This window comes from Sceloporus undulatus, chromosome 2 (genome assembly GCF_019175285.1).
Source record: "Sceloporus undulatus isolate JIND9_A2432 ecotype Alabama chromosome 2, SceUnd_v1.1, whole genome shotgun sequence".
Taxonomy (NCBI): domain Eukaryota; kingdom Metazoa; phylum Chordata; class Lepidosauria; order Squamata; family Phrynosomatidae; genus Sceloporus; species Sceloporus undulatus.
This window is the reverse complement of record NC_056523.1, coordinates 309,218,352-309,234,198: the sequence shown is the minus strand read 5'-3', so window position 1 is coordinate 309,234,198 and position 15,847 is coordinate 309,218,352. Positions and strand designations below refer to the sequence as shown.

General features: G+C 39.3%; 1 protein-coding gene across 1 annotated transcript in view; it reads right to left on the bottom strand.

The window, feature by feature from the left end:
• Window positions 1–15,847, bottom strand: part of CPLANE1 (ciliogenesis and planar polarity effector 1) — a 100,238-nt gene that overhangs the window by 66,198 nt on the left and 18,193 nt on the right. Inside the window, 7 exon segments of the mRNA XM_042451335.1 lie at window positions 995–1,212; window positions 2,720–2,859; window positions 3,429–3,657; window positions 5,408–5,563; window positions 7,965–8,129; window positions 10,275–10,355; window positions 11,244–11,455. Of these exon segments, the coding sequence (XP_042307269.1) occupies window positions 995–1,212; window positions 2,720–2,859; window positions 3,429–3,657; window positions 5,408–5,563; window positions 7,965–8,129; window positions 10,275–10,355; window positions 11,244–11,455 (1,201 nt within the window).

Genomic DNA, 15,847 nt, shown 5'->3' with positions numbered 1-15,847 from the left:
ACTGACACGAGAAGAGAGGAATTGTTGACTCCCTCCTAGAGATAAACCCCTTCCCAGAGCTTCCTAGATTCGGTTGGCACACAGAGATAAGCCCTTAGTAGAGCTGAAGGACTTAAAGCTGGTAATGCACATACAGTACTGGTATACTCAAGGCTGGACTTTTGCAATGAGATACACATGGGGCTACCGCTGTACTAAATTTGGAAACTTCAGCTACTTCAAAACACTGATACATGCAGGAGTGATCATATCACACAAATATTAAAATCACTCTACTGGCTGCCAATTAGGTTCCAGGCAAGGTACAAAGTATTGGTTATTAACTTTGAAGCTCTACATGGTTTAAATCCAGGTTACCTACAGGATCGCCACCCCCTACATGATCCACCCCATACATTCAGGTCCTCTGGTGGACATTATGTCCAGTCAGCAAGAGCTAGTTTTGGCAGCTATCTGCAATAGGACTTTTTCTTCAGCTGCCCCTAAAAGGTGGACTGACCTGCCACAAGAGATTCAACAGCTGAACATGCTATCTAAACTTTAAAAAACTGAAGACTGGTCTCTTCCAACAGGTATATCCAGATTATTTTAAAACTGAGACTTTTAAATGAGAAATTTTAAATGTGGATTGTGTCTTATATAACCTTATAAACTAAAGTGTGTGTTTTAACTGACATTGTGTTTTATCTGATATTGTGTATTTGTTAACCTAATCCATGGGGAGAAGCTGGTAAGAAATAATAATAATAATAATAATAATAATAATAATAATAATAATAATAATAATAATAATAATAATAATATATTCATAGTGGGTTTCCCTTCCTTGCCATCCTGAGAATAGAATCTTTACTATGGGTGCTTCATATGTTAATAAATTAATGAGAATACGTAAATTTAGGGATCTAGGCTAGCTGAAAATGCAATGAAAAATTAGTAACTTAAGTACAGATACAATAAAAGTAACTTTCACACAGCTTCCAAAGATACATACTTCGCTTAGGAATGCTGGTTGAGGACAATACAGTGGTGGTGCAGGTAGATATAAGCTCTCAGGAATTAAACCATACAACTTTTTGCTAAGATCCTTGACAAATTCCACTAAATGTTGAAATGTCTCTGAGACAATGTCTGCTTCTGCCATAACTGCTGCTTTCAGTATTTCTTCTACTGAACTAAAGAGCACACGTGCATCTTCTTCTTCAATAGAATCTAAAGAAAACCAGCAGAGCATGTAAAAAAGAAAATACATTAATAAATATTTTGGAAATGTTGCATTGCTAAATCTAGAAATACATTTTTAAGGCCATGTCATAGTTTTAATCAGTACTTAATGTTTCTTTAATTAATCATTTTTTAAGGGAAGAGGCTTTGCACCTTGTTTTTAAAAAATGGTATTTTGAACACTGAATAATTTGTGTAATGGAACTACCATATTCAAACTCCGCTCGTATCTGTAATAAAGATGAACTGAACTCTGCTCATGTTTAATTTTACAATATTTTGTATTGCCAACAATTTTTAACCCAAATATTTCACTCGCCAGCACCAAACCTGCTGGGCGACCTTGGGCAAATCAAATACTGTCAGCCTCAAGAGAAGGCAATGGCAAACCTCCTCTGAAGAAATCTTGCCCAGAAAATCCCATGATAAGTCCAATTTAGGGTTGTCAAAAATTAGAAATGATTTGAAGGCATACAATAACAACAAAGCACTAGCAGAATATAAAGTAGAAGGCTTTCACAGCCAGTATCCATATTTTTTTGTAGTTTTTTCAGGCTATGAGGCCATGTTCTAGAAGAGTTTATTCCTGACGTTTCAGCAGCAGGTGTGGCTGGCATTGTCAAAGAATGCTGACATGAAAGATAGTTGCAGATATACACAGTACTGTTGGTTGAGAGGAGATATAATCTGTGTATTGTTCTGAATGCCGCACCAAAGGAATGCTGTAACGCCACCTGCTGTGTGGTCAGTTGGACTGCATAATGGTGGCTTGGGGGTGGAGTTGGGGGACTCCTCCCCGATGCCGGCCCTCTTGGCCAGCCTGTTTAGCCCCTGAGTCAACCCGGAACCCTGCATGATCCAACTCTCAATGTTTTGGCTGCAATACCAGCATTTAACCACTGTAGCACCAGAGCTTCTAGGAACACTAGGTCAGATTCCCAGAAGAAAAGAAGTAAAAATCCTGTGCAGAGGTAGAATTTATTCTTCCAACATCAAAACAATACTTCAACCTATGGTGGTACCACCCTGTGAGCTAGGAGCCAGCATTCAACATTCCTGCTTTTCATGATCTACTTTTTGCACAAGTAAATATCACCCTCTTTAAATCTTTCCAACTCCACTATCCAGTTTCCATATTCCCATTTAGGTTAGCTCTGAATGCCATGTCTGCATGAATTGCTATTGTCCATGTGTGATTGCACTCTGCATTTTCCTAAGTAAAACCTTAATTCACCCAAGCCTGGAATCTTCCTCAGTTATTACAGGTATATACAGGTGGAAAAGGTTCTAAAGTTACCCACCCTCTTGCAAAGCTAATTTCCTCAACAATTTAAAGTAACACTGACATGTTTGGTGGGGACCCTCCTCAGTCCCTCACCTTTCTTGCACCTTTCTCACATATAATAGGTTAGATATTTGAACAAAGGCATAGTATTTGCATAAAATAATGTTTAAAATCTTTTAAGAAAACAATTCTGATGTAGAGATTACACACCTGTAAGTTGCTTGCATTTGGGATCTTGGTCATTTGATGTTTCACTGGTGATAGACTGGCCCAAAAAAGACTGCAGTTTTTCTTGAAATATTTTGGTTGGAGTTAAGTGCAGTGGCAGGTATAGTTCTACTTTCTCTGACCTAAGTCATATCAAGAGAAACATTTTATGTAACTTATCTGAATGATCTTTGTTTAATCACATACAGGATTTATATAACGCATGGGCCACCAATTCATATTCACAAAATGGAACAATGCCAGTTGATAGAAGAAAGTGTTATAGGCCTGTTACAGACTGCCAAAATAAAGCTGCTTGGGGTCTCTTTGGAGGTATGCTGTTTAAATGATGCATGCATCCTAAGAATCCAGAAGCTGTACCAAAGCTGCACTGCAGTGCTTAGGAATGGAGTGTGGCTTTGGCACAACCTCTGGACTCTTAGGACCCATGCATCATTTAAACAGCATACCTCCAAAGAGACCCAAAGCAGCTTTATTTTGGCAATCTGTAACAGGTCATATTCTCTTTACTTCTGACAAAAGCAGAGAACATTTTAAAAATATATCACTTTAAAAAAGAGAGCAGTAACAAAAATAGCTTTTAAAAATACAGGGGAAAATAAGCAAGACATATATTTCATTGTTTATAACATTATAGATAGGTAATAACACTTCAGGTCCCATTTCTATCATCTGTGCAAACAAGACTTACCTTGGGAAGCCACTGTTACTTTGACAATACAGATCATAAGACACTCCAATTGAAACCGCCATTTTCCAGTCTCCAAGTTTATGTGCTAGCCACACAGATTCTGGAATTAGGCCACCAACAAGAAACAAATCAAGAGCATATTCAACTGTCCAGACACAAGAGAGTCCAAGGTCTCTAACTGCACCAGTGACAATGGAGTGTTCCAGTGGAACAACACGAACAAACATGTCTAAAATAAAAAAAAGTAGTTTGTTAGCAGCTTTTATTTGCTTTGCTGTGTAACCTACTCTTGCTATGTTAACTGATGACTGCTAGCTTATTCCTATTCATGTTTACTTTTAAGTAAGACCCATTACATTTGGTTAGACTTTCTCCCAGGTAACTGTGAACTATGACCTTCATAATGCAGTATATCCTGGGGGTGGGGATGACAAACACTCTTAATAACTACATTTGCCCTCTTCTAACTCCACCAACATCCAGGTTCACTTGCTCTATAAAGCAAAATCTAATAATCTTTAATTCTTGAGCTAGGACGGAAATCAGAATGCTTACAAAAGATCTATCACATTAGGTGAATTATAGAGAAAATCAAGTCTTCATTCAAAATCACACAGAAAAGGGGAGAGATGCAATATTATTACAGTGCACCCACGCCATACGTGGGCGCGCTATACATGTCTTTAACATTACGTGGAGCCGCCAGGAATATAATGGGCCGCCTGCCATGGGCCGCTCCCCCATTAAATCAAATGGGGTTTGAGCATAGACATTTTTCCCTATATGCAGAGAATCAATGTACAGAAAGAGAAGGTGAGAAACAAATAGGTTGGAACCCTGTTGGCATCTTATGCATGCACAAGTTCTGCTTTTCAAATATTTCAAACATTTTTGTCTCATGTTGTCAGACATAGTGGACTCAGACTTTAGAAACCACGAAAGCATTGTAGTGTACAAGACTAATGCTTTATTTTGGATTTCCAGACAGAAGTTCACCAGAGACATGGTACTGTCAAATCTGAGTTTTTCCCCAAACAACTATCCCTTAAAAGTTTTCCACTTCCACCTCTCCTTCCCAGCCCTCGGACCCTGGGAGGAGAATAAGCCAAACTACAGGATGTAGGGGTCTTATCTACTGGGAAATCACAGTTCACAGAAGTCCATTTGTTTCTCCAATATTTCTCTCCAATTATTGCCCTCTTCCCCTCACTATCCCTTTACTTATCCCCCTTCTTCCATTCTTCTTTTAGTTAGCTCTGGTGCTGTTTCACCATTTCACATTATTCCTATTCCCTCATATTCTTTATCATGACTGATTCATAAACACATGAATATGACACATGTGGATCATGTGTATTTAGTTCATGGTTGAGGCAGTGGGGTAGCACATGCACTGTCACAGCAGACTGCACATGCAGATTCACACTGCACATAGCAGATTCACTGTGCATTTGTTTGTACAATGTCATGATTCACTAACAAGGTGTTCTTGTGCAACTGTCACATAACTCAGTGAGAGTGCATCTGCACTGCAGAAATAATCCAGTTTGTCACCACCTCAACTGCCATGGCTCAATGCTATGGGATTTTGGAAATTGTAGTTTCTTTGTGGCACCAGAGCTCTCTGACAGAGAAGATTAAATGCCTCACAAAACTACAATTCCCAGAATTCCATAGCATTGAGCCATGTCAGTTAAAGTGGTGTTGAACTGGTTTATTTCTGCAGTGTAAATGCATCCTGAGTGAAGTTATGCTCCTCCCCTCTATATAGGAACTTGGTCATAAATCAAGAAAACTAGACAAAGTTAAATGGTAGATTCATAGCAGGAACAAATGTCAATTTAAAAGGCATATTTTATAGATAGACAGAAATGTTTCCAGGAAAAACTCTTCCCTCATTGACATCAACTGGGTTTAGAAATGCTTAACTTTGGATGTATGACAGTAAGCTAGATCATATGATGACATTAACAGAATACCTGGCATGATGTGAAGTGGGGGTAAAATATCAATGCAGTGTGGAGGAAGAATATAAAGTGGTTCATTAGTGAAGTAAGCTGCCATGAATCTTGCTAGTGATTGAACTACTGCCAGAGCAGCTTCAGTATGAATATCTCTTACCACCCATTCAGCATCTATGAGAAAAAAATAGTCTTATATAAGAAAATTACACGCAGAAGTTGTCACTGAGTGACTCAGTTTCGGCTATGTTTACTCATTCTTCCTTGAATGAATTGTTTTGTCGCTTCATTCATTCATTCATTTTATACCTCACCTTTCTGCTGCAATAGGGACTCAAGGTGGCGTATAAAATCGTAGACAACAATAAAATAAAGATAACAGCTAATGGATTCCTGTCGCTGAGTTGGTATGAAGGAAGTAACCAATATGATGTGGATTGCTCCTCTTCACTCTCCACAGATTTGTACTGTTAGTCTTCTGTGTACATTACACAGTGATCTCCTTGGTATTGTTTACTTAAGTTTCACTTTGTAAACATCCTTTGAAATTAATTTAGTAACTACTCAGATTGCAGTCCCACTGCCTTCCTTTTTTAAAAAATAATATCTTTATTCAAAATTTTACAACATTAAAAACATCTATAAAGGTATCATCCTCACTTACAACATTAAACAACAAACATAAAATTTATAACATCACAACATCAGCAAAATCATGTACAACAGATTAACTCATGCCTAAAATCCTTAAACATCTCTTGGAGTATTAGCACCTTCCTTATACCTTCTTAAATCTTCTTCATACATTCCCTCCAGTTCCCTCCTATTGCCACCTCTCTTCATATCTCTCCTCTCCCACTTCTCACTCATCATACATTCCATCTCACTCATCACTCTTCTTCATATTCCTCTTACCTAACTCTCCTTTCCTCCTTTCACCTTTCTATGAATCATCTCCTTTACACATCTTCCCTCTTACTTAGACCTTCTTAATACATCCTTAAACTTCTTACCCTTCCATCCATACAAATCTACTTCCTCCTTTGCCTTCTCCAGTTGGTTCCCTACTTTTAAATGACCTCCTAAATCCATAACAGTTAATGCACAGTCTTCATATACATCATTTTCTCCAATCCTTTATATAACTTGATTTTCACTTCTACTATACTTTTCCCTCCAAAGGGAAAGATGGTGAAGTCCCACTGAGATGGTGATGTGCCACCAAATAATAATAATAATAATAATAATAATAATAATAAAAAAATTATTTATATCCCGCCTCTCTACACTATGAAGTTAAAATATTAACTATAAGCTTCCTGATAAAGATGGGACTTATACTGCAGCATTAGTCTACCTTTACAGAATTTGTACACCTGAATACCTGGTAACCAGATCAAAGACAGAGATGAAGCTTAAATGGATATATTTTTTCTATTATTTAATGGGCTTCTGAATCTGATTTTTTATATTGGCTTACTAATTACAGGGGAAAAACCATGACTAGTTACTTGCTAATACAATTTCAAGGAAGTAGTTTTAAGACAAAATTATTGAAGAAGCTTAAACAGGCTTTTAAAAATCAGTAAATGAAAAACCTGTACACATAAATCTAGCTGTAAGTCCAAAACATACTGCAGAAATAAGCCAGTTTGAGACTACTTTAACTGCCCTGGCTCAATGCCAGGGAATTCTGGGAACTGTAGTTTTGTGAGACATTTAGCCTTTTATGTCACAGCTCTGTGACAGCTCTGCCACAATAAACTACAATTCCCAGGATTCCCTAGCACTGAGTCAGGGCAGTTAAAGCAGTTCCATTCTGGATAATTTCTGCAGTATGTTTTGGACCTTAAATATATATCCTATTATTCCAGTATTAAAAATAATTAAAAGTTTATAAACATCTTTTTAAGTAGCGACTCTGAACCTGACTTGGTAACCTATCGCCCTTTATTTGTTTGTTTTATTTCCTTCTGGTCTCCCTGGACCTCACCCTCTACAATCTGCTTACTCACAGTTTTGGGGACATTTGAAACCGCCACCATGGTTTCCATTTGCACCTTGCGCTTGTCTGGCATCAAATTTGCATTTTCCATTTTGGAATCAAAATCTGCTTGTATTCTCATTTTATTTTTGTCAGAAGCCATTGCATTTGCCTGACATTAATCCTAAATTTATACTAATAAATCTATTTTAAATGGAGACAAGGAAATTCCCTGACTGGTTGGCAAGGCAGGAAACTTAAAACTGAGGAGAGAGGGCTTGGTGGCAACGGCTATAATGCTTTACAATTCTGGAGGATCCTGCCTGGCCTTCAGTCTCACGGAGACTAACTCTATTAAGAGTGTAACTATTTTAACAGTTACTATTTAACTATAGTAGCTCAATAGTTACTAAATGACTGTCATGATTATTAAGAGTATAACTATTGTAACAGTGTGTTATACTTTTTTTACCAATGGCATAAGATGACAAAATTATTACATAATATGTTTTATGTCATAGTACTATAAAAATACAGAAAGTATAGACAAATCTGTTTTACTAAACCTGTGATATTAAAACATTCACATACCTGATATATCATTCCTCTCTGTTACAGAAACTTGACTTCGTTTTAGAAGCTCGTTCACCAGATGATCACATAGACCCTGAGCTTCACTTAAACTATAGTGATACAGATGGCAATACAATATAGCAAGATAATATCGAGTTTGAAGAAAGGGCATTTTCTTTCCTCCTGTAATAAAAAGAAAAATAATTATCTAAAACTAAAAATATAAACCTTACGAATTGGTGAAAAAGTAATTCTCACATAAGTAAAAAGTAATTTTCTCAGTTATTCTCAGCTAAATATACAATAACATACAGATATAGGAATATTCAATTTTGGGGGGAAACTTGGGACAACAACAATGACAATAGCAATAAATAACCTAAGTAGGATTACTGTCACCAAAACATTTCAAGTAGAGCATTTCTATGAGAGTAGTATTACAAATGAGAAGTTGGGACTTACCATGAGTAATCTTTCTGAGATGGCAAGAGGAGCAATCTGGTTTAGTTTATCCCCAAGTGCCAACTTGACAAGGCTTTTTCAGTTGTGACTGTCAGAACCTTTTCTCTTCCCTAACAATTTGATTATCCAGCCATACCTATTCTAATAAATTCTTAACCAATCTTTTCTCAACTAAACTCTTTCTTTTTTGGGGAGTGTGTACGGATTGCTCCTCCTGCCAATCAATAGAAGTATAGATCAAGGGAAGTAATAGTGCCACTGTAGTCTGCTCTGGTCAGGCCTCACCTGGAATATTGTGTCCAGTTCTGGGCACCACAATTCAAAAAGGACATTGAGAAACTAGAGCGTGTCCAAAGGAGGGGGACTAAAATGGTGAAAGGTCTGAAAACCATGCCCTATGAGGAACGCCTTAGGGAGCTGGGGTTGTTTAGCCTCGAGAAGAGAAGGTTAAGAGGTGATATGATAGCCCTGTTTAAATACTTGAAGGGATGTCACATTGAGGAGGGAGCAAGCTTGTTTTCTGCTGCTCCAGAGACTAGAACCTGGAGCAATGGATGCAAGCTCCGGGAAAAGAGATTTCACCTCAACATTAGGAGGAACTTCTTGACAGTAAGGGCTGTTCGACAATGGAGCACACTCCCTCGGAGTGCAGTGGAATCTCCTTCCTTAGAGGTCTTTAAAGAGAGGCTGGATGGCCATCTGTCAGGGATGCTTTGAGATTTCCTGCATGGCAGGGGGTTGGACTGGATGGTTCTTGTGGTCTCTTCCAGCTCTATGATTCTATTATTCTAACCCAGATTGTTTATTTATTGGAAATCCAACTGTTCATTCTCAAGATGGATGGAGGAGAAATCCACTACCCAAGCACCTAGGCGGGACTATTTTCTACTACCTACTGATTGCAGCACTGTCTTACCAAAAGAAGGCTGTGCTGACATATTTATCCAAGTTGAAATGTCTCACAAAAGTGGATGGCTCAGACCACCTTGCAATATCACATATGTCCTATAATGCTGTTGAGACAGCATAAACTGCACTCACAGCCATCAGCTTTGTAGACTGTGACCACACATTATTTTGTCTTGGCTTCGTCTCATAATCATAACATTGAAAAATACATGCCTTTATCCACCTACTTATCACTATCCTTGAAGCTCTTTCCCTCAAATTTCTAGAATAATAGGAAGAGAAAGCTTCTGGATTATTTTTACAGCCTCTCCTAGCCCTCCTTACAATTTAATTATGCCTTCAACAGCTCCTTCAACAGTACTTTTAAAAAGAAAAGTGACACACATATCAACAAAATAATTTGGCAGTATCAGGAATAAAAGCATCTGTTCTGTTGTCAAAGAGTTTATTCAGCAATGGAAACTTCAACTGTTTGTTTGAAAAGCAGATTGCCAGCCAATTATACCACTTCATAAAAATTAATAATTTTAACTGATATTTCAGGACACCATCAAATTTTAAAGTGTATGTACCCTCTTTTTATTTCTACTCTACTAGTCAGTTCTACTCTGATTTTAAATTGTAAGATTTCCCTACTAAATATAGTTTTCAGATACTAATAGCTTTATTTTATCAAGCATGTTAAAATACAAAGCAATACAGAAATGCAAGACCAAGCAGCATCTTTAAAAATCAGATTTCTGAGCAAATATAAGGAAGCTCACTGAAATAGCCAGTGATGAGGCATACAGGGAGCTATGGTTCAACAACATCTAACAAATAATGTTTCATTTATTCTGAGTAGTATGCCACTCTAGGTGGCTTTCTGACTGAAGAGCAGGGTATATACTCTGTAAATCAATCATGTTTTTCCAGTGAAAATAATTCCCAAGCACTGAGCAGTCCCTACTGTTTTACCTTTTACTTTTGTTTCTTGAATGGCTTTCTCCCACGCTTCTATTGATTCTTTGTAAGATCCTGTTAGAAACTGCTCCTCACCTTAAACAAAAACCAGATGTTAGCACTTGTACAAACCATTTCATTACCAGAAAATATATACAGTACTTTAAAGCAGATAGTCCTAATCACCCTAGATAACTGTCTGGAAAAGGTTACAATGGGGAAATGTTATTTTTGGCAAAAAATATTTTTGGAGAACGGATAGGAAAATGTAGATTTTCTATACTGGAAATTAGATTATTTATTTTACATTTGTACAAGTAGCTCATGTTACCAGCTTCATTCTTTTAGTTAGTCTCAATGGTACTGCAAGATCTCTTTGCACATTGATACCCCACATTTCAGAAAACTCCACATACAAGACTAACAGAAAGCACAAGTCAGAATTAAACATGAAGTAACCAATACCATCACAGGCCTTCTGAGAACTTCCAGTTCCAGGGAATACCAGAAAAACCCTGAATAGTCACTGCTTCCAATCAGGGTAGACCATAGTGGTCTAGGTGGACCACAGTTGTCTACCTCCATTTAAGACAGTTTCCCATGTATCCACTTCTTAACTAAACAATATAAGGCCACAATGAGAGATCAAATCAGGAAGGCTTAAATAAGCAAACAAAGAACAATCCACAGGGGCTTAAACATTAAAAAATAGAATGAAGGAGGGAAAACATGGGGGAGTTTTGTTTCTGGTAGTTGCTAATCTCATATTTTCTTGTGGGCCACAGAACAGAGCACCTCTAAGGCTCAGGCAGTTTTGAATGGATGCACACAATGGATTAAATAACCAGATCCCAAATCACTTGCATCATGAAGTTTCCAAATCAGCAACTTAAATTGAGCCAGTAAGCAAATATGTAATCAATGCTAGTCATAGAGGGTGTAATGCGACTATCAATATTTGGCAATTTCTTATAAGATACTAACCAGTCACAGAATTGAGGTTGACATTATGTTCCAGCTTCTCTCCTGAAGACTGTAAGATTGCCTGTATATGAGTTGCAAGGGCTTCAGTCACTGGTCTTTCATAAGCCATTTGTATTTCTGTTATTGGTTCAATGGAGTTTTGCTCTTTTCTGTTAAACTGTGCCCAGTACCAAAGGACATGCTTATATAATAGTCGCCACATTACAATCAGTCTACAGTTAAGAAAGAATTAAATAAACATTTGACAGTCAAAGTCACAAATGAAAGAAAAATAGCAATGTTGCATCTGATAAAAATTTGAAATAATGCTTCAAATCTTGTAACATATCAGCTAATGAATTTATATAATTGTTTGTTGCTGTTGTGTGCCTTCAAGCCATTTACAACTTACTGTGACCCTAAGGTGATCCTGTCATAGTATGTTTCTTCAGAGAGGGTTTGCTATTGCATCCTCTGAGGCTAGGAGTGTGATTTGCCCAGAGAAAGATGCCAGCCACAGATGCTGTGGTGAAACATCAGGAAGAAACTCTTCTAGAACATGGCCACATAGCCCAAAAAACTCACAAAAAACTATGGTGCTTTCTGCACCGCCATTTGAACTTCCTATAGGTCTGTTACAGACTGCCAAAATAAAGCTGCTTCGGGTCTCTTTGGAGGTATGCTGTTTAAATGATGCATGGGTCCTAAGAGTCTGGAGGTCGCGCCAAGGCCACACTCCATTCCTAAAAATCCATTTTAAAAAGGGGCGTCTCTTATAGACGCCCCTGGGCCTAGTACGGACTCCGTCCGTACAAGATGGCGCCGGCCCTTCTACATGGCCGGCGCCATCTTTGCGTATCGGACGCTGAGCGTCCGTACGCGTCGCGTTGCTTGTGACATAGCGAGTGCGCCCCTGGCGCCTCGCTACGTCGCAAACGCGACGGAAAAAGAAGCTCCATTTGTGTGAAGGCTCCGGCTCCCCCGCGGACCTACTGGCGGCGGCAGCAGAGCGCCGCAAAGCGGAGGTATGTACCCCGCCCATGTTTCAACACCCTCTGTCGTAGGGAAAAGAGAGAGCCGATATTTAGGCTATATGTTGGGGCAGGCGGGACCATAAGGCAGAAACTTCATAAGAAGCCATAGCTAAACAACTGGTTTTTAAGACTGTAATAAATAGAAAAGCGGTATAAGAAAGAAAAATTTAGGATTATAATTATTATTATTAACTGGCCCGTGCCTACTTCAAAAAAAGGTGTGCGGTCATTCCTGGGATTGGCAGGATACTATGGCCTTTTACAGACTGCCAAAATAAAGCTGCTTTGGGTCTCTTTGGAGGTATGCTGTTTAAATGATGCATGCATCCTAAGAATCCGGAAGCTGCACCAAAGCTGCACTCCAGTTCTTAGGAATGGAGTGTGGCCTTGGCGCGACCTCCAGACTCTTAGGACCCATGCATCATTTAAACAGCATACCTCCAAAGAGACCCGAAGCAGCTTTATTTTGGCAGTCTGTAACAGACCTATAGGAAGTTCATTCCAAGTTTTAGCAGTATTGCCAGCCCATTATCCGATTTAACCAAAAAGGATAATCCTGCTAAAGTTCTCAGCAGAATGTGACGGAATTAAAACGTCTGATGACCACGGCTCCGGTTCTGATGGCTCCGGATTACACCAAGGCTTTCATAGTTACTACGGATGCCTCTAATGTTGGTCTGGGTGCCGTGTTAAGCCAAGAAGGGGAAGAGGGTCAGATCCATCCGATCTTATATATAAGTAAGAAACTCCTGCCTGGAGAAAGATACTTAGCCACAATAGAAAAAGAATGTTTGGCTATAGTGTGGGCTGTAAATAAACTTAAGCCATACTTGTGGGGAAGAAAGTTTGTAATCAGAACAGATCACTCTTCCTTGTGTTGGTTAAATCAGATGTGGGGAAATAACAGCAAGTTATTACAGTGAAGTCTTATGTTACAGGACTTTGACTTCGCTATTCAGTATGTCAAGGGTAAAGAAAATGTGGTGGCCGATGGTCTCGCTAGACAATTTGAAGAGGGGTAAAAGAAGAGAGACAAGGTTTGTAACCAGGTTGATATGATAATGTATATAAATGACATATATATGGATATAGTGACGATGTTCACCTGTTGTTTGTAGAATGTTATATATAATGGGTAAGTATAATTTATAACTGAGGGTTCCTTGGCCCATATAACCATTTGGTTATGTGTGTCAATGAACCTATTAAAGGCGGAGGTGTGTGATGAACTGACTTACAAACCAGCCAACCAGAAGCCAGAGATTCACTAGCCAATCAGGTGCTGGCTGAGGAGTTTAAAGATTCCACTTGGCAGTTTTGTTGAGTCAGTTAGGGTTTGGAATCCTGAGGGATGAAGCTGGAGTTCAGTGGGGGAGATGGTTAGGATTAGAGACTGAGGGAACAGTATTTGGATAATAGACCAAGGAAGGGTCTGTTAGGTCCAGAGAGGGACAATATTAGTTCTGGAGAGTCTAGAGAGGAGAGACTCAGGAAGAGGGGTTTGGGTTACCTAATTTCTGGAGTGATAGTATAGCCTGTGTGGTTGAGTTACTGTATTATTAAAAAGTTAAAACCAGCCGTGTGTGTGTGTGTATGTGTGTAACAAAAGAAGACATAGTAACAACTTCATGTCAAAGTTACCTTTGCCTATTCTATGTTAAAATAAACTTTTATTCTTGTTTAACTATCCACTTGACCTGTGCTTTAACATCCACCCACACTACTGACCTTTAAAAACCCACAGGGGTGTTGGGTAACAAAGAAGGAAAGAATTGTGAGGTGGTGGGGAAAACGTTACAGCCACATAGCCTGAAAACCCTACCAAAAAAAATGGATGCCAGCCATGAAAGCCTTCGACTTCACAAACAAACGTTTGCACTCAAAATTACACTAGGGGACAGTCATACATGTTATTGGCCCTCAAGGATTCCTACAGGGCATTTTCAGAAAAAAAATGTTTTTTGCAAAATTTTCTTAATTCCTGGGATCATGAAGGAAATCCTGTCCTTGGGGCAACTTGGAGAGTGACCCCTGGGGATTCTGAGGTCACAAAAACAGCCATGGGGCTTGAATGTAACCTTGGTCCACACTAAGGGACAAGTCGCAAGCGCAGCCACAATCCGCCCTGCTGCCATCCCAAAAACGAGCGGAAAAGATCAGCTCCTATTCGGGCTTAAGGCAGTCCTGGCGCAACTCCTGGGTAGCTTCTGGGCACTCCGAGGGCATGCAGCGTCAAAATGCCATGCCCCCAAGCCACCTGAAAGTCGGCTTCTCCGGGACACTTGTTCGACTCCTATATCCGTGTGCTGCACAGTGCCTTAAATCAATGGTACAGTTAAAGCTCAACATCCAGATGAAAGTCCAGGGCTCTACAATTTCAAGGATCACTCAAGTCAGGAGCAGAAGTAGTCAGGAGGCAAATGGGCCAAGATGAATATTTTATACTAAACTGCTTAATACATATATTTTGTCGTGGTGGTGGGGATATTGGGAAAACACTTATTTGTTAAGCGATATTCATTTAGTTTAACTGTAAAAATATAAGCATTTTCTACAACAAAATAGTACTTATTCACTAATAAAGGTTTTTAGCATTAGCTGCAAATATAGTCAGCCCTTGGTATCTGCAGGGGATCTGTTCTGGACCACCCAGATACCAAAATCCATGGATGTTCAAGCCTGCATTGTTCCCAATGGTGGGACATGCACGTGGCCACACTTCCATTAGGGACAGCTCCCATTGTCCTGTGGTGGTGCATGCATGCTGTCATTGGGGATAATGGAACTTAACGCATGCGCCAATGGGGGCTGTCTCTAATGGTGGCGCAGCGACCTGCACATACTGCCAGTGGGGATAACGTGGGCTTGCCACTCACGCTCATGCTTTAATCCGTGAATGGCACATCCATATCATTCTCTTCCTGTAGTCATGATGGTGCTATGATTATACTGAATTTAAAGTGCGAAATTGCACATGAAGTATTAGGCTCACTTCTTTGCTCTAACATACCAGAACTTTGCTCTAATATAGCAAAAGCAGCTGGATGGTTAGAAGAAATATATCAGTTATGTAATTTGCATAGCTAACTTACACATTGCCATCTTACCCCACTCCTGCGCAGTCAGCTAGCTAGTGTTTGAGGCTAACTGTAACACTAACAACCAAAACAGGCGGCCGAAAAAGCCCGCTTCTGAGAGTCATTGGAGCATAGCATTTACACATTGCATGCTCCAATGACACCCAGAACCCTCCTGGAAGCTGGGCGGCCATCCAGACATGGGCGGAGTGACGTTTATATGTAGCATGCCGCCAGAGCATCTTGGGGCTGAGGAAAGCCACCAAAGGAATTATTTGGGCTGCGTCCATGGAGGATTGGAGCTGTGGTGTATGGTTGGCATGGCACTGGGATGACCGGCGCCACGGTAGCCCCAATCCACCCTTTTTAGGTGGTTTGTTTCGTCCCTAAAACACTAACACTCTAGTCTGACTAAAGCCAAAATTCTCATTTAACATATTTTATTTTAAAAAATTAAAAGCTAATGAGCTTAGTTAACACAAATTCTGAAATATTCAGTTTCATTTTTAAAAAG